Source organism: Drosophila takahashii, chromosome 3R (genome assembly GCF_030179915.1).
Source record: "Drosophila takahashii strain IR98-3 E-12201 chromosome 3R, DtakHiC1v2, whole genome shotgun sequence".
NCBI lineage: Eukaryota > Metazoa > Arthropoda > Insecta > Diptera > Drosophilidae > Drosophila > Drosophila takahashii.
In genome coordinates this window covers 9,882,323-9,905,246 of record NC_091681.1, presented here as the reverse complement: position 1 = coordinate 9,905,246, position 22,924 = coordinate 9,882,323, and the positions used below count along the sequence as shown (strand labels likewise).

Sequence of the window (22,924 nt, the reverse complement as noted above, 5' to 3'; positions counted from 1 at the left end):
ATGTCCGTCTGTCCGTCTGTCCGTCTGTCTGTCTGTCCGTCTGTCCGTATGAACGCTGAGATCTCGGAAACTATAAAAGCTAGAAGATTGACACTTTGCATGCAGATTCTAGGAGTTCCTACGCAGCGCAAGTTTGTTTCAAAAGAGTGCCACGCCCCCTCTAACGCCCACAATCCCTTATATACGATTTTAAAAATTTCAATATTTCGGAAAAGTAAAAATGCAGTTTTATGGTGTTTATCAATACCTATCGAAATGTAGAAGAAATTTTTCAAATCGGTCCATTCGTTAAAAAGTTATGCGTGATCAACGTTTTCTATCTCTATCTCCATCTCCCTCGCACTCCCTTTACCTGAGTAACGGGTATCTGATAGTCGGGGCACCCGACTATAACGTTCTCTCTTGTTTTTATTTTATAACATTACTCCGGGAGGCAAGGACCTTTGGACCTAATTAGCTTCCCCTTTCGAGGGCTCACTGTCTGGGATGATGGCCGATCCATATGCGTCAGGTTGTCGCTCCGACGGCAATTGCTGCCAGCTGTGTTCATAATTTGATATGCGCCGAATTTGATTCGAGTTTTGCTCTCGGCCCGCTCAGACGTCGCTTTAATTAGCTACAGTTGCTGACTTTTTAATGGACAGCCCGGGGAAGAGGGATGGTCCAAGCGACCAAACAGCAGGGCTGGAACGGGGCTCTTGGCTTCGTTTTATTCGCTTTATGAAGGCCCGATCTGCGATTCAGGTCCGCACTCCGGCCGCTTATCAATTGCGCTTAAATCGCGCACATCAATTACACGTCTGGCACGTTGCCCCGGCAGGCCTATCAATAAAATGTGCCGCGTTTCAGGTTTCGTTTATTTTTCGCTTTTTCGAAGCGATTTAATTGAAATACAAGCCATCGCCAGCGGACAGGCTAAGCAGGCGGAGGAATGGAAAATCGAAGGGACAGGTCGACGCGTTGGCTTTGAGCCTAAGCCGTAAAACTAGCCGGCGACCACATGGAAATTAATACAACGACTTCGATGCTCTTTCGAAGGGGACCTAAGTCGCCTCATCTTTCCCGATCCCCTGTGAGTAAGTGGATCTGAAGCTGATGGGAGTGGGCAGATTTGGATTTCGATGGGGAAAGGGTCGCTTTGTGGCAGTATTTTTTGTGCGGGTTTCGATTTACACCACACAACTGGATTCCTACTTTGTGGCAATCATCTGTGAGTTTTTAAAGCTCATTTCGAAGAAAAATAAAAATGTATAATATGGCCGATAGAAAACTTAAAAGTAGAGAGTTTTAAAAAATATTATTCAACGAGTTATGCGTTGTTTTGGTTGTCTATCGTACAACTTTGTATATAATACAACTAAAATAAAAAAAAAACAACTGAAATCAAAATACACATTTAATGTCTTTTTTCTTTTACTTCTTTTTATTTTTAACCGAGGGAAAAAATGAAATTGATGCATTTATTAAGATTCTTCATCATGCTTTAAGTTTAAAAATAATATTTTATTGCAGTAGTCAACCAGAACTTTTTTATCACCCCAGTTACTTCAGTTCCCCAATTATTGCAATTTCTTTTATTCTCCTTCATTAGTCTCCTTATAATATCATACCATAATATTTAGCTAAGGTTAAGCCAATTTCCAAGAAACCTAATAATAATCTCATTCGCCTAAAAACGTGATACTCAGTGTTGCTGTTGCAGGCACGATTTTCCCTGTGCTCATTACCCTCATTCCCTTTTTCTCGCCTTTTAGCTCAACCTTTGCCCTTGTTTTCTCCACTGATCCCCCTCCCTCGCCATCATTCCACCCCCAATCAATCGCTCTCACTCATTATTCGATTCGTTATCGGCGCAGGAACGACGTGAAAGATTTACGCTTCAATTGGTTTTATTTAAGCGAAAAATGCAGGCCTCCGGAATGAACTAGGGAAAACCATCTCCTCAGAGTGCCGAGAGGGAGATGGAATGCGAGTGAGGCAAAGGGCGGTTCGGCTGTGGAAATGATTTTGGGAAGCGATGCGCGCCAGTTGCATTGATTTACATGACAATTGCGAGGGCGAGGGCCTGAGAAAATGCACACGAGACTCTTGAAAACAGCGGTAGCGGGGAGATTCCTTATCGCCACTGCCAACCCCTTTGCATGATTTATAAGACGGGTCTCCACGGAGCACAGGAAACAGACCCGATATCTCTGTCTTGAGGGCTGCTAAAAGCAAATCATAAGCGACTACATACGGAAGTCGAACTTGTTCAGCCCTTTTTCCACAACTTTCCCTTTACACGTGAAAAGTTGGCCGAAAAGTTGGGAGTTGGGAGCAACCCTTCGGACGGCAACGGAACTTCTGCTTGGCTGCCGGAATTTCCGCCTCCATTCGAGTAAATAATTTCCAGACTCAGCCCTCGCCCCCCGAAAATATATAAAAAAGAAAAGTAAGTTGTAATAATTTGCATTTGGCTGCCAAATGAATTTAGCCACTCAGGCGAACGGAGGGTGGTGCGCTGCCAGACAGATAACTTTTAACTTCAATTCCGGATAACTTCGGCCCGGGGGAAAACTCTCCAGTCAGTCAGCTCGTCAGCCAGCCACCTGCTGTCAGCTCGGGCGGATTTTTCCATTTATTTTCCTGCCTGGGGTTGGTTTATTTCTGCACGATCTTTGAGGGTTTCTGAAGAGCAGAATTTCTTGGCAATTCTGCATAAAATTACAGCTGGCTAAAGTGAGTTCACTTAATTAGAGGCAGAGTTTCCGGGCGGAATTTCGCACATGCATGAAAGATCTAAGGAGAATGCTGCGAAATTGCGTTTAATTAAATTTGCAACGAAAGCAGGGAATCGACACATTTGTTAATGCATCAACAGCTGAAAAATGGTGCAACTTCAGATTAAAATCATTTATAATCCAAATAAAATGAATTCTCTGAATTTTTAGCTTTTGTTCCTACAACTTTATACGAAAAGATGAAAATGAAACCGTTACTGAACAAAGTTTAGCTACATAAATTTCCAATAGCTCTTGTAGTTGCGCATGGTGTAATACAGAACAACACTACTGAAACAACCGACTAAATTAGGGAAATATTATTTTTTTTATTTGGTAACAACCAATCGCTTTGTTAAATGTATTTTTCTGCACTTTCCCCTCTTGTAAGGGGTTTTAAATATAAATATAATTTAATGGATTCGATATTGTTTAATTATTATACTTTTTACAACCTTTCTAGGCACATTAACAGCTCTTGTATTTACTTTGTCATACAAAATTAATATGGGAGCATACACACAAAAAAAGTGTATATGTTAAATTTACCCATTTTGACAAATATTTTGATTTCGCTTTGGTTTCTACTTAATACTAAAACAACTGTAAAATAGTAAGTTGTATTGTTTAACATTACTGTGAGAATAACTATTTAAGGATCAAACTTAGGGATCAAAAGTTGGTTTTAACGCTCCTTCTAGGCAACTTCGGAATTTTGATCCCTTTTTTCTTAAGATGAGGCGGACTAATTATTCCCAAAATGAGCCTCTCTATAGGGCTTTATTTGAGTTTAACGCACTTATAGCTGATATGCAATCAGACTATTTCCCAAAGAAAACCATTTTTAAACATAGGTTAATTAATTATTTTGTAAATGTTAGTACGTAATATAATTTGTTGGATTGTATAAGTAGCCAGTTAACGTATATCTGTTGGCGAAATAAATAAATAAATATCTAATAAATTTACAATTCGGTGGTTGGGGACCGTTATAAAATTATTCAATAATTATTCCATTCGTTTATTTTTGTGTAGCAAGTATTTCAAGGATAAAATTGTTTGCAGAAAGATTACTTCCACCGACTCTTACTTTTATTTCTCTTTGAATCTTTTCTTAAAACCAATTGGAATTATAAACCAATTTCATAAGACTTACGCTTTGCAAAAGGAGTACCTTCGGAATTTATTTTCCAGTTAGTCACAATAATTTTTTTATGACCTTGTCCTCAAAGATTTTTTAAAATCTTTATTATACCCGTTACTCCTAGAGTAAAACCCGCGTTCGCACTTCCTTTAGCTGAGTGACGGGTATTAGATAGTCGGGACACCAACCCGACTATAGCGTTCTCTCTTGTTTGGATCTGGTAATGCTGGATTGCTTTACTAAATAAAATGCCAAATGAGTTTTCATTTAAAGAAATTTTTGGTAGCTTAGAATGGATATCAAGGTAAAATCAGCCTGCAGAAAGGTCACAGCCCCTCACTCTCAAAAGACCATCAAATAAGCCGCCACTCGTGCATTTAGCAGTTTATGTGGTTCGCTTTTTTGGCAACTCAAATGCCTGGCACTCCCAAACTAAAACTCTGGAAACGTGGCCAACTAGGAGTCGAAGGTATGGCTGAAAGGAAAAGGTAAAAGGCTGCTGCCACACGTAAATATTCTATAAATTTTTATGTGCTTGCCTGTCTGGGCCGTAGTTCCCATAGCGTTAGTTGTTGCCGAGTGTGTTGCACCTGCCTCCCGCCGCTTCCTGTCCCTCCGGGAGTCCTGTCCGCTTGTCCGTATGTTCCATGTTGTCCGGGCCATGTTCAATTGTCTGCCGTCTGTTCAAATATTTTAAACGCCTGCCAATGGCTGGGCTCGGCAGGAGCGGAGTGGTGGGACTTTAGCCAACTTTCGTTCACGTAATTGCCATTCTCATTCGGTTTCAGTTGCGATTGTAGTTTCGGACGAGTTCTGGGCGAGCGGGAGGCTGGGGGGCATTCATGCGGTGTAAACACCTTGTCTGAGCCTTGCCTTGGGGCAAACATTTCGTAATTCGGCTCTTCTTGGCTCCCGTTGCCGTGCCTGAAAAGTATAGATCCCGATGCTCAGGCTGCGCCCAGAATGCCATGGCAATTAGGCACAAGAGCACTGAGCACGGCAGCGTGATAGCACGATAGTGCACGGACAGAAATAATTATGATAAATAAATTAATTAGTTGAATACCTCCTTTTAGGAATTTTAGATAAAATCAAACAAAATTTACTAATTCCTCTAATTTTATTTTAATGAACATATTCCTGATCATGAAATTATAGCATACTGTACTATACTTTTGATCCAGTTTTTCACAGTGCACTCTAGCACGATGGCATATGGGCATGGCCAAGTCGCACTGCTGTTCTTGCCAAACGGCCAGGAGATGAAAGGCAACACGATTCGGGGCGAGACTCAGGCAGAGTTTTCTTAGGTGCGTCTAATGAAAGATTCAAACAAATCGCGATGAATGGGCGATGGGGTGAGACTTGGGAAGGGGTAAAGTGAAAAGGGAGAAGAAGGCGCCGCGGGTGCAGCCCCAGATCAAAGACCTATCGATTGAAATTCTTGTAGGGAATTTTCGAAAATCAAATATTTTCAATTTCCTGTCCGTGCCGGCAGAAGGGCGATGCCCAAGCCTAATTCACTTTGATCGGGGAAGGCAAGATTCTCTACTCTAAGCATTAATGTCGAATGAAATTCGTAGGCAGTTTTTAATTAAATCGGGATACCTTAAGGCTTATGACTAAATCGAATAATAATAATGAAATTTTAAATTGTGTTATACCATGCGAATTTATTTGAATTGCACTCGTATTGTCAAATACTAAGAGCAAGGAGTATCTACCTATTAAATAAAATTTTTCATTAAATGGTACCCAGTCCAAAAGAGTTGACTGAAATCCCCGTTGATCTTTTATCCCGTAATTATAAATGCCCGTTGCCAAAAAACCGCTTTGAACTTAGTGCCATTATTGCCCCCAAAAGTCCCCGTTCTTCTTGCGAGGTTTGGCTTCCGTTTTATGTAAGTCCCGAAATTGCAGCGATGGAAATGCATATTGCCAATGGCAACAGAAAGGCAAAGCCAGAAATTTAATTACTTTTTATTACCAAGAGGCGGAGGCAGAGCCAACAAACCCAGCGAACCGACCAACCAGCCGAAGGGGATGAGGCAGGCTGTCAGGCCATTCAGGCTTACTTCCATGCCCTCCCCTCCCCTCCCCTGCTCCGCTCACTAAAAACTTTTGATTTGGCTTCGTGCATATTTAATAAGACGTCAGGACGCCATGTCAAAGTTTCGTTTGCCGCTGCTGCCGTGTAATATAATAATACACACTCCAAATTAATATTAATTTTTCAGAGGGCGGCAAAGCTCGCAGTGGAGGCGCTGGGGGTTGGTTTCCAGCCACAAAACTAAGACAGCAATTTATTGTAAGATAACGCCAAAGCCCGCTTGGATACGGGATACAGTTCTGGGCATGCTCCATTTACACCCGAATTTATGGCACGTGCCAGTTGCCACCCAAAAACGCCCAAAGAGGCGTTGGCCAGGACTTTAATGAACAACCAGCACTGGGTCGAGGTAATGGGTAGGCGGGGAATGGTTTTTCCCTATGCTACCGCAGGATTTCTATCAGATCATTAATGTGTAAAAATATATATACGACAACCAGACGCGGGGCCCTTATCACTTGATCGAATAAATAAGACCAATCCAAGTAGATTGCGTTTTGCACTAAAATTCCCTTACATTTCCTCAACTTTTGACCGGGGTAAGATAAATATAAAAAACGCAAGCATGTCAGAAGAAAGTGGAAATGGGGGCACTGTTGGATGTATTTAATTTAGTTGCACTCAGCAACTTTGTACTTTTGTTTGAGCATCCGAACCCCAGTCTCTGCTCTTGCAGCCTTTATTTATCTGAGATGCATCTCTTTGTGCTCCCTTTCTAGCAGACGTCGCCGTTTGCCTGTGACATTATTCGCAATTTCTTAGGCTTCCGCTGCTGCGGCTCTTTATTCTCTATATATTACAACTGCCCCTTCTTTTTGCCCCTGGCACTGTCCATTCTGTCACATTCACACAAGCACAAAGGGGCCAAGAAAGTGGGACAGGGATATCAGGATGCACTCAACAAAAATGCAAGTAAAACAAATTAAATTTTTAGGTATTTGAATATTTTAATAAAGGCAAGTGTGAGATTGTTGTATTTTGTTATTCCTAAACAAAAAATTGATTAAGTTGAATATTGTTTTCTCAATGTGAAAACTTAATTAAACATTCGAAAGGAATTTTTTAATATTTTTCTTTCAGAATCTTGTTTTTTTAAGTCGATATTTCACGTCGCGTTTCTTCTGTGTGTAGCGAAGGATGGAGAGAGGGGAGGCCCACATGTGACCCAGGCGGCGCACAATAGAACTTAAGTAGTGACGGGATCGAATAGATATGGTAATACAATACACGAGAGCAATAACAATAAAAGCAGCAACACAAACAATAGGCAAACGCAGTTTGCGGAATGGTGGGAAAAGACAACAATACTCTCGTACAGTGGATAGTGGTACGGGGAAAACAAGGTGATAAACGCGGAATAATGGGATGGATGGATGGTTCGATAGTTGAACAGATAGCTCCTTATGGACTTTCGCAGATATTTACTTTGCAACATGACAACTTTGGATCTTGGAAAAGATCTCGTAAGGGCAGGAATTGATAACAAAGATGGTTCCTGAAATAGGTAGATACTTTTTATCCGCTCTTAAGCCCTTTATTTACATTTATATGGTAGAAATAAACATAACCCTTTTATTTAAATTTCTGATAGGAAAATTTTGTTATTGTAATATAATATTTTGACTTTCCATGTGCTTCAGTAGTTAGTTAGTTAAAAAATTCTACTTGTTTTTAATAACAAACTTTTTAATATTTTATTCAGTTAAAAAACTATTTTTTTTATCTCCGAAATGTTACTCCAAATACACATTCATGAACTCCCAAATCTATCGGTAAAACTGCAACGCAAGTTTTTGGTGAAACACATCTAATTTGCATAGTCAAGACAAGCACGCGTGTATACGTATACCTTCTAGGCACATTTTTTGGCACTTTCCGTTACCAAGTTTTGCGTGTTATCAAACGATTTACAGCCCACAAGTGAGACTGCATAAATTATCAATAAAAAAAGGAGAATCGGGGAAAAAACATGCATATAATAAAAGCCAACCGCCAGCAAAAAATGCTAATGAGTCTTGCAACTCCCCTCGCCGCCCGGGGCAACTGTGTGAACACCCCTCGCGTCCGTTCCCTTCCCCCAAATCTGCCCTTTGCCGATGGTCTGCGGTCTGCAGCCGGAGATATAGAAATCGGGCGAGGGGTGGGACGACTGTCCCGGCCAAGTCATTTCGTTTCGCTTGATTTTCAACAACTTCCTGGCAACAATATTTAACCTACCCCTCCCCTGCCGCCCTCTAACCCGCAGACGTGGCTCCGCAGTCCTCCGTCGGGCAATTAGCGACAGTTGCAGCGGCAGTGCTTCGGTGAGACAGCTGCGGCCAAGATAATAGCAATTTAAAGTTCACATTTCAATGCACTTCCTTGTAGAATGTTAAGCGCAAAAACACTGAAATTCGATAAATGAATTCAGATAATAGCAAACATTATTTAAAAAATAATAACTTTAAAATTAAAAAAAAAATTGTTTAAATGTTTCAGGTTTGTTTGAAATGGTTTTTGGTAATGGTTTGTTCGGTTTTGGATTTATTTGCATATAAAAACAAATATAATAATGAGTATTTTAATTTAATTTAAGTAACTAAACTTAAAACCAAAAAACTTCCTAACTTAGTAATTTAAAATATTATCCCTTAAACTATTTCATAGTCAAAGAATTGAAACCTTAAATTAAAAATAAAACAAGTGCAAGAGTTTTTAGATCTACTATGTTAATAACAGGTGTATCCCTTATGTTTGTTTCGTTTCGACGTCGTCCTTTTCGTATCTTTGCGGTTGTTTTTTCTGATCTCGCTTCGCTGCTTTCGGTCCCGTCCATCTCCAACTTGTTCTGTTTCAATTTCTTTTTACGACAATTTGTGTTTGATAGTTTGTCGTTTCTCGTTGCCCTGGCGTTTGTCATTGCATCGGTTAATTTGAAAACTGTCGACTTTCATTTATTCACTTCCGGTCCGGTCCGCCCTTCCCCTCCCCCATTCCCCTCTAATGGAGCGTGTCAGCTGGCCAGAATTTCTGAGATAGTTTCGGGAACCGCCCAGAAATTATCCATGGAGTGCGCATAATCAAGCGGTAAACCAGCCCGAATGGATCGGGTCTGCATGTCCTGGGAGTATCCTTTGGGAACGCAGCAATAAAAATAATACCCAAACCACCCCGGGCGTATCCGTTCGATTCGATTTCTGCTTTTTATGCTGAAAAAGCGTAATTAATGCGTTTTTCCCTTTCAACAATTCCCGTTTTGTTTTTCGCTCCTTATTTTCTTTGTTGTTCATTCCTGTTTTTTCGCTGAGCGTGCAAAAACGCAAAAACCCTCGCCCCGAGGGCGGCGGGGCAAGGGGCGTGGCAGTAATGAACAATGCCAAACACACACTCGAAAGCGCGCAGGGGTTGGAAAGGGGGCCAAACTTTATCATTAAACATCCAAGAGTTACTTTTATGTTTTATTTCCGCTCGCAAAATGAAAAGCTTAAGGCTTCCCTGCTTTCGCACTTGAGCCGCAATATCGCACTCAAGGGCTTAATACATAAATGGCAAGAAAAAAAGGAGATATATGTTCGCAAATAGGGGGGAATCGGACCTGGGAAAGGGTAGCAAGATAAATAGATGCAGCTCAGCGGCAGCAGCTGCGTGTGGAAATTATCGCCGCCATCGATTTGTTATTGGATCAGAACAGGAAGTAACGGAGAGTCGGGGGTGCACATGCAAAATAGAATTAAATTCAGTTTGTTACACTGTAAGTTTCACCATTGGTCAACTCACCAACTGTTAAATATAGTCAAAACCAACCTATATTTTGTATTTAAAGATGTCGTTCTTTGTGCAATATAATTTAATTGTTTATTCACAAAAGCCAAAGATAATTAATTTTATTTGATACAATTGTTTTAAAATATAATAATAAAGTACTTGTCAAAAGCTTCGCTAAGAAAGTTGTTTTTCGATCATATTTCTCACAGTGTACTATATCAAAGCAGCGCAGTCGACCGACAGCCGTCAAAGGCGTTTCAAGGCGTCTCAAGTGGCCGTGCAATGAGTTTTATTCCCATTTTCATTCGATTTCCATTCGTTTCGTTTCCACTCGATGCGATTCGATTCGATTTGGTTCACTTGGGATTGGGGTCTCTGTAAGCGGAGATATCAGCCCCTCGTCCCCGCCTCCTTTTTTACCCCTTTGCCGCTTGAATGTGCAGCGTGAATGCGAATGAAGCGGACTGATTGAGCGCCAAATTATGGGTGATACGTTGGCTATGCTTAAAAAATGATAAAAGAAATCCTCTTTGATGCCTTTAACACGTTTGGTGTGCTGCAAAAAATTTACCTTTTATACTTTTTCCAATTCAAGAAGTACATACTTTTTTGTTCTAGATAGTTTCATTTATTTAAGCGTTTAGACAAATGTTAAATATGAATTAAATCAGAATTTAAAAACTAATGTTTAGCAATGAGACTCGACAAACCATAACTAAGCCTGGGAAAGCAAAAATCCAATCTGAGATTCCGTTTTCCATCACAAAGACCGAGAGACCTGATGCTCAATCCCTTAACCTGACCCGTCATTAGGCCAGAAATCCCTAAAGAAGTGCCTGGCCATCCTGGGAGCTGCTAGTAAAAATCCTATTGGCCGTATGATTAATGGGAGAAAATTCGTTTCCGCAGGATAGACCAAGCGGAGGGTATGAAAGATGTGTACTTCTATCCCAAGATTCGTGGATTCGGTATCTCGAACGCAAAACGCGGATGCGGGGCCGTATCTGCTGTATCTGGAAAACGGCCGCAAACAAAATGTATCTGCAGGTAGCGGCTAAGAACTAACATGTGAGTGGCGGTGAGTGTGTGCTGGCAATTCTCCGGGCGCGCCATAAGCTGGAAATTACTGTAAATCAGCAAATCAGGTCATTAGATACATTAATCTCGACAGCATGGACAATTTATGCTAAATTATAGCGTGCCAGGCAAATCGCAAGAGCTGCGAGATACATTTCATCCACAGCCTTAATCCCTTGGATACTTTGGCCAAACGAGCGCACCATCTGCAAAAAGCACTCTGTACGTTCGTTTTGGAACGTACACGCACAGAACTTTTGAATCAAACAACAAAATTTTACAAAAAAAAAACAAATATTATTTGGTGTAAGCCAAAAACAAACAGTTTATAAACATCCTGAGATTTAAGAAAAAACAAACCTAACATATTGACATATTTTTTCAAGTGTGCTTTTATTCAGCAGGTGCTACCCTTATAACGAGATCCCACCAAAATAAGAACGAAAACAATTTGTTTAAATATATTGCGCCCGCATCAGCAGCAACTAAATATGGATGTGTAACACGAGTGCAAGGGCAGCCGAACAACCCCCATATGTCAACTGGAGTGACAGAGTTACCTGCCTCCTCCACCCTCTTTTTAACCCCTCCCCGTTTCCGCTCACCAGTTGTTAATAACTGGAATTTGAAACTGCAATAAAATTGGTTAAATGCAGCTCAACCGGGAAACTTTGAGAAGTATTAAGTGTCTCGAAAATGTGTCGCCCAAGTGGAAGAAAAGGCAATGCGGAAATCGGGAAAAAGAGGAAGTAGAAAAAACGGAAATTTAATAATATAAAATACCATTTTTAATCGCAGAGCTTTTTTATAGCCCTAAGGTCTGAGTTTGGGGGTTTATTAGGGTTTATTGATTTAATATATCGGAAAAATGTTTTGGCACTTTTTGAAACGTTTTGCAAGTAGTACAGTCCTATAGTAAGTAGTCCTCCCATAGAAATAATTGAAAATACTGAAAACAAATTATATCTCCTTACACAGAGTATTTAATTCAGTTTGCCCGTTTCTACGAAAACTAGTCTCTCAGTTTTAAAGCTATCGGAATGAAACTTTCATAAAAGTCTTCTTGCTATTGCAGTTAGTATATAAGTTGGAACGGAGCGGACAAGCTCCCATTTACAAATCTTTGGTGTTTTCCGTGTTTTATAAACTCCTTCTCTTGGAAAAAACTTTTTATTATTAATTTAGAATTTAGAATTTTATTTTATCAAAATCGGACGACAGTATCATAAAGCTGCCATAGGAACGATCGGAGAATGAATGGGAAACTAATAGGAAACAATGAATATAAGCCGAAGCTAGCTTTCTTTCTGGTTTATGAAAGCAAATTACCCTGTACGATTAAGGTTTTTAATTACCTTGGAAAAAATTAGAACTCTTTTACTCTAAGCTAAAGCATTAGTTTTTTTATATTTTAGAATCGCACCTCAAAAATTGGACGGCTATATTATTTTTTTTAAATTTACGGAAGTAAACATCACCTTGCCGAACTGAGATTTCTATCTTGTAATTGGTAAAATCGGTTGGGCTATTAATACTTCGTCTTGCCGAAGTTGGTTTCTGTTCTCTGTTTAATTCTTGCTAAATTAATAAAATGTTGTTATGAATTACTTGTTTAAATTATTTCACAATTTAAAACGACAACGAAGTTACAAAACCCCAATGTGTTGACTCGTTTGCATTCGCATCACGGTAAAATAATAGCTTGGTTTCTGCATCACAAATATGTTTTATGCTCTTTATTTATATGCAAAATGTTCAAATAAACTTTAAAAACTACGCTGAAAATATAGTACTAATGACATATACTTCCCAAAACCATACCCATTAGATAGTTTATCCAGATAAGGTTTCCCTTACCCTTTATTTTTTCATCCAGAGAAAAAACAAAGCCCAAAGTCATACCCTCGCCTCAAACAAAGTGCATATAAATTGTTTACTAATTGGATCCGTGGACTGCCTTTATATGGCAAGACTTGATATACACTTTTGATGGGTTTTTTTCGCCATTTACTGCCGCCGGCATTTCCAAATCGACGTTTTCCCTCTTTTTTTTTTAAAGCTTCGACGTAAAGAATATCGTAATTGTTGTAAAATGCTGGCAAGATTATGTGAGTACTGAAAACTGACTGGGGAGCCTTTCGAGAGGATCTGTTATTATTTGGAAATTATTTTAAATATATGCGCTGCAAGTGGCCCTAACTTACAGGGGAGCGGCGCTTTGGGCTCTGAGTTTGCGAGCTTGCTTTTCGTTTTGCATTTTGGAGTGTTTGGGGAACGACTAGGAATCTGACTTTACAGTCTTATCACGATTGCCCTTATGTCAGTTGAGGTAAGCTCACTGGTTTAAGCGTTTAATGGTAATAGCAATCAATCCCAATGCAAGGCAATTTAAAAGAAATGTTGAAATTAGATGAATATTTAACATCAGACATGTACATATTTAATTTTTCATATTTTTATTCACATTCTCTTCTCAGATTTATATAGATTAAATGTACAGCAAACCCCTTAAAAACCACTCTCTAAAAAAGTTAAAACGCTTTTCAACTGAAACCCATCATCGAAACCGTTAAAAAACACATTTTCGCTCAGGCTTCTGATTACGATCTACAATTATAGCCCGCCGACAAATTTGAGGATCGAATATATGGTATTTATATTCGAAATTCCAGAAATGCCCAGAGACATAACTATAATAGCTTGCCAAAGTGGTTGCTACTTTTTTTTTGCCTCGCAGTATTTCGATTTCTTTTTGTGAACCCAAACATGAACGACATTCCGGGATCCAGTTCGTCAAAAGTATTTTCAGTGGAATCCGTTTAATAGCATTTCCAATAAAAAACATAACATGAGAAATAAACGGTAGAACCAGAGAAGTAGAGGTACCATCCTCACTTTCAAGAAGAAGCAAAATATAATAAAATTCCGAGTCGTATAACTGCAATTTCTCCACCCCTCAGTCAACCCCCTCCCCATCCGTTTTCCTGACCATCCCTTCTGGCGAACGAAGGTCAAGTTAATTATGCATTTGCCAGCTGACAGACAACTGGATATGAGGAAGGAGAACGAGCGCATCATTTTGGGAGTCAAATGCTCCGAATTCCCGGCAATTAGTTGCATAATTTCGTACGGCGGAAAAGGAGACGAGAAAAATAATTGAAATTGTTTATAACTCGATGGGCAATCGAAATTGGACGGCAGCGAGACAATGGAAATGAATAATTCCCGAAGGGCTATTAAAAACATGCCAAAGGAGCAACTACCAAAAGCGGCCACAGCTCCATGATGAATCACAGGAATGAGGAGGCCAGTTCGGTTTCAGGGAAAATCAAAATGTATACAATACATTATGAAGCAACTATGGATCGCTTCTGCGAAAGCCGGCGATACGAAGATACATTTTTAAAATGTTAAATTGAAGCTCCGCAGCAGGGGCAGCGGTACAGTGGGACTGCCAGCCACCATAAAAAGGTATTTAGCAATTTAGATTCACTCGACGTGCACGCCGTCGCCATCGCTATCGCCGTCCGAAGTCCATGGGCAACGTGCCTGCGCCTCAAGACGCTCCTGATGTTGCTGCTGTGCCTGTTGCTGCGGTAGATGTTGCTGGTTCGATGTTGCTGCTGCTGCCGTTGTTCCTGGCAGAGTATCGCACGCCCGATCAAGCCGCTGATTGCAGCTGGAGGGGATCCGATCAGTGATGCCCACAGTGATCTATGAAAATGTGCTATAAATCAGGCATCCAAAAAAAGGGAGTTGCGGATGTAAGGATCTAGCTATAGGGCTAGTAGAAGGCGAAACATTTTTAATACTGATTGCCAAAATTTACCTAAATAAAAAAATTCCCATTGCTTCCTTTAATTTTAAAATATATTCCGTCAATCTGAAGATAGATTGTCTTTTATTACTGTTGTCGACTTTGTTAAAAGTTATTTTATTTTTTATAGAAGTTATCTTAGGTATTTCTTATTCTAGAAATTGAAAACAGAAAATAATATACAAAGAACTAAAATAAGTGCAAGAACATTTTGTTACAATATGGGAAAATTTGTATTTATGAAGGTTAGACGGAGTCTGTGTAAAAAAGCTGAATGATCTTTTATATTATATTTACCTTACTCACCCTTTACATAAAGCATACAACACAATGAATTCCTATGGTTGTCTTCTAACTAGTTTGAAATTTACATAAAATCGAAAATGCACGATTTGGATAGGTGATTTTTTTGACGTTAATCCTGTTGACAAAAGTTTGCATAAAAGAATAGTATTATAGCTCTAAAAAGCAGCCAGATTTGACGGGAAAGTGGCTGGGTAACCACCCCTGAACGGACTGGATTGGACTGAGGTAGAGTGGAGGGGGGCAGCAAGGACTGCTCGGCTGGAAAAAAAAATGAATTGCTTAGCGCTTGCCTAAAATGGTCCATGGCATAAATTCCGAATGGGAAACGCATCAATCAACGGCCAGGCTCTCGCAGCGAGGAGCTGAGGAGCCGGTGAGCCGGGTATCCAGCGTTCGTGATGATATTGCCGGGGAGATTAGACGGCGACAGCACAGCAACTCCGGCAATGGCAGCCAAAAATTAAATAAGAAGAGATAACAACTAGGCACGGCCCGAGAATTCGAGAGTACGAGAATACGTGGAACCGCAAACAGAGCGGACGGCGGGAGGGGCGGGGAGGCAGGAGATCCGGGCCGAGAACAAATAGTCATCGTTGTCATGCCCAAGCGGATTAGCCTACCTTGCCCTGCCTCGCAGCCTGCCTGCCTCGTCTTACCTGCGAAACTGGACGTGGAACCGCCGCTCCCCTGAGCCGGGCTAAAAATTTACGATTTTAGCACAGATTGTAAAGTAAATTTTCCTGTTTTTATTTCGAATTAACAAGCGGACCAGACAAACAGACAAGCCAACTGCAACGGCAACAGCACAAGGGGGGACACACAAAAAAGGCCTGCACGATCGCACCGCTCGATCTTAAGATACCCTGCATTCAGATGCCCTAAGTATACGACTTTGAGCGTAAGAAGGTTTTAGTTAGGCTAACAGTAGTACTTGGCTGCCCAAAAAATAATCAATCAAACATAAGTTCGATTTTTAATAATTAATTGCAATTGCAACTGACTTATAATTGCTTTTTATTTTAAAAACCAATATTAAACTGCATTTTTATAAACTTAACTTAGAGTTTTACCGAAAACATATTTACTATCAATATGCCCGGTTACAATGTAAATAAACCGAACATCTGATTAATATGAAAGAAGAGAGACAAAACTTTGAGCACTGAAATAGGAGAGAAACTCCGTATATAAATTATTTGATGGTGTTTATAACACCTGGTGATGTTTATTTATATTTTAAATAATATAAGATGTAAGTACTAAGAGGAAATTGAGGTATTAACTACCAAGAAAAGGTTGGTTCGATATTTATAAGTAAATTCCTTGACAAAATAGGGTTTTTGAAAGGCAGCATAGCTCTAACCCCCATCGAGTACCGGGTATAAAAAACGAAAGTTTCGTGCGGACATCGGGGAATAGAAGCGACGGCAGAATAACCATCTTCTTAGGAAGAAGCCATGCAGCGCAACCGGTCGCACTCGGACACAATCCCCGGCATAGCGGTTACTTAATAATGCAAACAGGTTTCCGGCGGGCTTCACTGTACCAGGCGAACAAGGCGGACCAGGGAGCACAGATCGGGAGGACTGTGACTTTAACAAGAGAAAGGCAGTTGAGTTATGAATTCGATATGCCAGAAGGGAAGAAAAGGAACGAAACGAAACGAAACGAAAGAAGCCGAGGAGCAGAGCGATAGTACAAAGGAAAAATAAAAAAGAGACGATGACAGAGATTAGAGGAACAGGAAATGTGGGCTGGACCGATTTAATGAGTGAATGCCAGAAATCCGAAAACTGCAGATCAAAAGAATGACCCTGGGGAGAAAACAAGCAGAGCTGAATGTTATCATAGAGCTGCATTTAAATGGAAATTGTACAAAATTATATATTTCACTCGTTCCGAAATGCGATACTCGATCCTCGATCGCAACCATCCCTACAAAGAATTATATTTTACACCCAGCCACAATATGATATTTCACAATCAAGAAACTTAACTCATTTAAATATGTTTGAATTTAAAGTAAAAACTTTTGAGTGCTGAAACCACATCCCAAACTATAGTTAGTATTTAACGATATTTTATTTCTTTGATGTTTGTATATTTTATAAAGAGACTTTGGGTGCTTTTGGCAGAGGTTTCTAGCTATCATTAGGTAACGGGCCGTATTTAAATACCTTCAAATGCCTCTTTTATTCTGCAATTTAACCAACGCCACTTGAGTAAACCATTATCTGTCTAGAATTTCTAATTTCGTAAAATTTTCTAGATAATTTCCAGCCTTGTTGCTGTTGTTGCTGGTTGCCAGTGCCAGTCTTGGCCAATTTCCTGTTGTCCGTTTTTGTTCTTCTGTTTTTGCCGTTTGGTTGAGGTTGAGCCATGGGCTGAGTCCCAGAGCGACTGTTCCTCTAATTCGAGCAGTTTGGTAATTTCCAAATTGGCGGCCCCGTAATCAAACTGTAATGCGGCCGACTCGTCATTAAGCACGCAAGCAGCAACATCAGGCCCACGAGCAACAGCAACAACACGCCAGCAGCAGAAGGCAGAAGACACAAGAGCAATAATAACCACTCGCAGGGAGGCACAAGTGCAACAACTTGGCAGCAACATACTAGCACAAACTACAAATCCAAGAGCAACACCCATAATACAGAGGAAACATCATAAAACTAACGAAAACGAGTAGCCATAATGTGCCAGTACTAACAAAAATTAGCAAAAATCATTAGCATATCTTGAGTCGCCTTTTGTCATCAGATCAATGGAACCTTTTGATTTGATTTTACTCCATTTGTTACCTCTATTAAAAATAAGAGTTTTATATTAATTTGAGATTTTAAATCCATTAACGAGTTTTCTCTCCCTGCTTATAAAGCAACAACAACTACCAAAATGACGGCAGCAACTTACAGACCCACAGCAACAACAACTACCAGAGCAATTTGCAACAAACATATGCTTGGAAAAAAAAACAAAAAGAAAATAGTATAAAAGAGAGGCAGCCAGACAGTCGTCACTCACCCACACACTCGCGCACGGACACACCTCCCCAAATACCAGAACAGCTGATTCGTTATCAGCAGTTGCTGAATGAGCCCCAAAAGAGAGGGAGAGCGGCCATGGCTCTCCGGCAGCAACAACAATAAGTGGGGGAAAAAAACGACGCCAACGGCTGCTGCTATGGCAACGACCTTCCTTATTTATTACAATGTGTGTAATTCCGTCTGCCTCTGCCGCTCTTGCTCTCTCTCTCTCGCTCGCGCTCTCGGAATGTGTGTGCGAGAGAGAGACAGTGCCCTTTCCCGACTTAAATTGCCCACTTTTTAGTGCAGAAATGTTTAATTTCGCTGTCTGTTTGAGTTTTGTAATTCTTTTTTTGGCTGCAGAAAAGTAGAAAAGTCTCTCAGTGCGCAGTTTAGGTTTTCGTATTCAAAAACCGGGGAGGTTCTCGGGCTTTTTTGTTATATTTAGAAACTAGGTGTGTTCAAAGATACATTACAGAGGTCTCTTGGCTTTTGTTTGATAGTTGACATTTTCAGTTCTTCCGTTTGCTTAATTGAAACTTTATGCTTCAGGCATTCATCTGGTTTTATAGAAAGAACCCCACCTAATCATGTTCCACTGATAGGTTTATTTTATACCCCGTTTTAGTGCGACTCAATTAGCTCTCAACTCGCTGTTAACCCCTTTAGGCCCCATCTGCTTTTACGAGCCCATAAAGCTGCTCCCAAAAAGCGTTTGCAGTAAAAAATTAAAGCAGGGCAGCACTTAAACGGCAAAAAAAAGTCGTATTACAAAATAATGCGCGCTCTCGCTCTCTCGCTCGCGCTCTCTCCTACTCGCTCTCGCTCTCGCCCAAACAGTTGTAAAGATGGCCGCCGTGTAGTAACATGGCTGAATGTGTAGCACACACACACGGGCGCGGAAAGAGAGCGGCCATATGCTGCCATTGAATGCAATTGGCTCTCAGCAGGAAAGCCTGCGCGTGTGTGCGTGCTGAATACGTCACGGAACATCAGCTGTGCCGAACAGCAGGTAGGCGTCGGCAGAAGGGCGGCAGAGCAGCGACTGCGGGCCTTAGAGGCCAAGTCGTCTCTGCAGTTCAGTCGCAGTCGCTTCAAAGAGTTCGAATCGTGCGGACAAGATACAGATACAAGATACAGAGTGCTCTGTACCAGAAAGTGTTCTAAAGAGAGTCGGAAGACCTAGTGTCGCGTTGCGAGTGATCGGACCAGGCAGTCTGAAAAAACCAAAAACAAGCCCAACTGCGGCCAATTGTGATACCAAAAGTGAGCGATTCTTCGCCCAGACAAGCAACAAAAACAAAGCCCAAACACAGGCGTCTGGCCAACAGCTGTTTTCCGTGCGCGCTCTCCCGTTATTAAGTCGGCCCTCTCCGCATTCAGCAGACTCGCCCCCTCTCCGAGGCGCGCTCACAAACGCCAGCAGCGGCCGGGCAGAGCAGCAAGCAGCCATCACTCGGTTTCTCGTTTGCCTCAGATCGCGTTTTTCATCGGAGTGGTCGAGACGTTCGTTCGGCAGTTCTATTGCTCTTAGAACTAACAAGTTTTCCTACTCCGCGAACTCACTCCCGCGAGAAAAGAACAGAGCAGAACAGACCCGAATGAAAAGAGGGACAGAGACAGCTGAGGAAGCAACGGTTAAGCCAGCGAAAAACGGGCTAAAAGACTGAAAAACACACGTGGATTGTTCACTCACACCCCAAAACAAAACTCACCCACACTCACCCAGCAGCTCCAACTGTTCGCTGCATTTATGTAAAACCAAACAAAGACTGATTAAAACGCTAAATAAATATACAATAAACGTAACGAAACAAAGTTAAACACGCGAACAGCAGCTAAATATTATACGGGTTAAAGCGAATTCCAAAGCAAAGCAAAAAACACATATGGATTAAGGTTCCTCCTATCTCAAAAGCAAAAAACAAAAATCGAAAACGAAGCAGATAAAGAAAAAGAAACAACCAACACACACACCACTCACACTCACACACTCACGGATTACCTGCAGCGGCAATTTACCGTTAGCCGCTCTTTTTGGATTACCAGTGCCAATAAAACCACAAAAGTGAATTTTTTCGAAAGTGAAGAAAGCGAAAATAACGCCCGCAAAATGCTAAAAATCTGAATCGAAAAGTAAATAAGCAACCAAAAGCGAATTCTGTGTTACCGAAACGAGAGCAAAAGCTAAAGGAGCCCCCGAAAACCAGCAATGACGATGGCCGCCTGTTATGCCAACTACGACATGTCGTCCCTGTCGCACGGCATGTCGGCCCTGTCCGCGCTGCAGCAACAGCAGCAACAACAGCAGCAGCAACAGCAGCAGCAGCACAGCCAGTCGCAGCAGCAACATGGCCAGGCGCAGCAGCAGCATCACCACCAGCAGCAGCAGCAACACATGTACCACGCCGCGGTGGCTGCACACCAGCAACAGTTGTTGCAACAACAGCAGCAGCAGCAGCAACATCACCGCCAGCAACAACTCCATCAGCCCGCCAACAACAACAGCAACGCCAGCAACTCGCAGCGCCACAGCCACGCGGCGGCGACCCAAACGCAGGTCGCCGCCGCCGTTGCCAACAGCAGACAACAACAACAACAACAGCAGCAGCAGCAGACTGCCGCGAGCAGCAGCAACAACAACGGGAGCAGCAACAACACGGCGCCCGCACCGTCGCCCCAAAAGGACTACAGCATCCCGTTGCACGTGGACTGCAGTGTGGAGTACGAGCTGCCCAACCAGCCGAAGCCGCCGGCGGGCCAAAGGGTGGAGCCGCTGCTGATGATCCACCCCTGCTACTTCCGCAAAATGGAGTCCCAGCGGCGCAGTCCGTTCGTGAACAACATGCATGCCACAGCTCGGGCCGTGAGCAGCAGTTCGCTGAGCAGTGGCGCCGCCTTGGGCGGGGGTGGCAGTGGATCGGCGGTGGCCTCGGCACCGAGCAGTAGTGCAGTGGTCCGAAGAGCAGCTCGCACCAGCGCCCAGCAGCAGCAACAGCAGCAGCAGCAGGCTCAGCAGCAGCAGCAACAACAGCGCTACCAGCAACAGCAACAGCAATTGCGACAACAGCACCAGCAGATGTCGCAAATGTCACAGCAGGCTCACTATCCTCAACAACAGTCTAGTCTGGATGTCCGCCGACAACAACAGCAGCAGCAGCAACAGCAACGTGCCAGCAGCAACCAAAGCCAACGCCAAAGCCAAAGTCAGAGCCATGCCGCCGCGGCAGCTGCGGCCGTTCAAGCACAGTCGATTGCCGCTGCAGCCGCCGGGCAGTGGGATCAGCTTGCTGCCGCCCTGGCCGCACGTACCGCCCTCACGCCCCACCACATGTTGCACCCCCACAGCCACTACGCGGCCAAGGGGGGCAGTGGGGGCGGCAAGCGGGACGCCATGATCTCCGGCAGCAACTACGGCCAGACGGCGGTCGCCTCGGGGAAGCTGCAACAGTCGCAGGTGCAGCAGCAACAGCAACAACAACAGCAGCAACAGCAACACTGCCTGCCTCCTCCGCCCTGGGACGCGACGTCCATGCTGATGGACCGCTCGCCGATGGCCACAGTTCCTAGCAATTATCAGGCCGGCCCTGACACCAATCCCATGCGCCTCTACTCGGCCACGCCCACCGCCGGAGCGGCCTCCGGTGGCTCGGCGTCGGTGGGCGGAGGCGGGGGTGGGGCTGTGAGCGGTGCAGGGGCGACGGGAGCGGTGAACACGGCCACGGACAAGTTGAGCGGAAAGTACCGCCAGTATCTGCGGTCCCAGCGGATGCATCCCTATGCTGCGGCCGCTTCGCTCAACATGGCTGCCGCCGCTGCCGCTGGACAAACCTCTTTTGTGCCGTTCAGTTCGGCGGCCACGGCGGTCTCGGCCACGCCCACATTCCAGCACCTGCCCCAGATCTCCTGCTACAACGTGTGATGCGGCAGAGGCAGCAACAAGGACAACGGCAACATCAGGAGCAGAAGCAGCAACAGGAGCAACAGGAGCAACAGGCAACTTGCAACACATGAGACAGGCGCCTACCAAGTACGCGTCGATGAAATAGCCGCCTCAAGGAATAACCAATAGATCCTCCCCCTAAACAGTACTATATATACACACCCCCTCAAAGCTTTTAGAATCAAAAGTAATTAACTCTAAAAAATATTAAGAGATGAAATTCAATTCTGTTTAGCTGCTATGAGAAATTGTTGTCCGACGGTGAAAAAGAGGAAACGAGCGATCTTTTTTTCTTTTTTAGTAATGGTAGTAATTGATAAACGATACAAAAACAAACAACAACAAAATGCAAACTATTGTAGTGATATTTGTTATAAAATAATTTTAGTAATTAATTTAATTTAAATTAAACAACCAACAAGAAACAACAACAACAACAACCGCTCTGTGTAAACCAACAACATCAACAATAACAACAACAACAACGGCAACAACATCCAACCAAACAACAATTGCTAAAAATTACACATACGCATATTTAATTAAAAATCAACAAAATGTTATAACAAACCATTTACTGAAAGAATATAAAAATATGAAAAGCAAAAATGATTACCGAACGATGAAGAGAAGGAGGGTAAAGCAGAAAAAAGCAACACAAAAAATACGAATAAAAATTATTCAAAATTATGCAACGTAATTTGAAGCGAGATATGCAAAAATTAAGTAAATTGTGTTTTCAATTAAAGTTAGCGAGCGAGTAGAGACAAGAAAAGCGTAGTTCAAGTGATTTGGCTGCGGCGAGGAAAAGTTCCTCTTGCCGTCGGCTTTTGTGGCCAACTTTTCACACTTACACTTCCCATCTGCGGCTCCTCTTTTTGTTCGCCTTAATTCGATTTTCAGCCTCGCTTTGCCCCTCATTTGGCTCCGCCTTTTGGTTTTTTCATCTGCGGCGAGCCGTGATTGATTATTGTCATTGATGGAAGACATGGCTCCGCGTT

At 42.4% G+C, this 22,924-nt stretch overlaps 1 protein-coding gene across 1 annotated transcript; it reads left to right on the top strand.

Annotated features, from left to right (window-relative positions):
• Positions 1 to 19,060: 19,060 nt before the first annotated feature.
• corto (centrosomal and chromosomal factor corto) lies at positions 19,061 to 22,648 on the top strand. The gene has a single exon (XM_017154499.3). It carries the CDS (start codon positions 20,193 to 20,195, stop codon positions 21,900 to 21,902), a length of 1,710 nt encoding a protein of 569 aa, XP_017009988.2. The 5' UTR covers positions 19,061 to 20,192; the 3' UTR covers positions 21,903 to 22,648.
• The last annotated feature ends 276 nt before the right edge of the window (positions 22,649 to 22,924 follow it).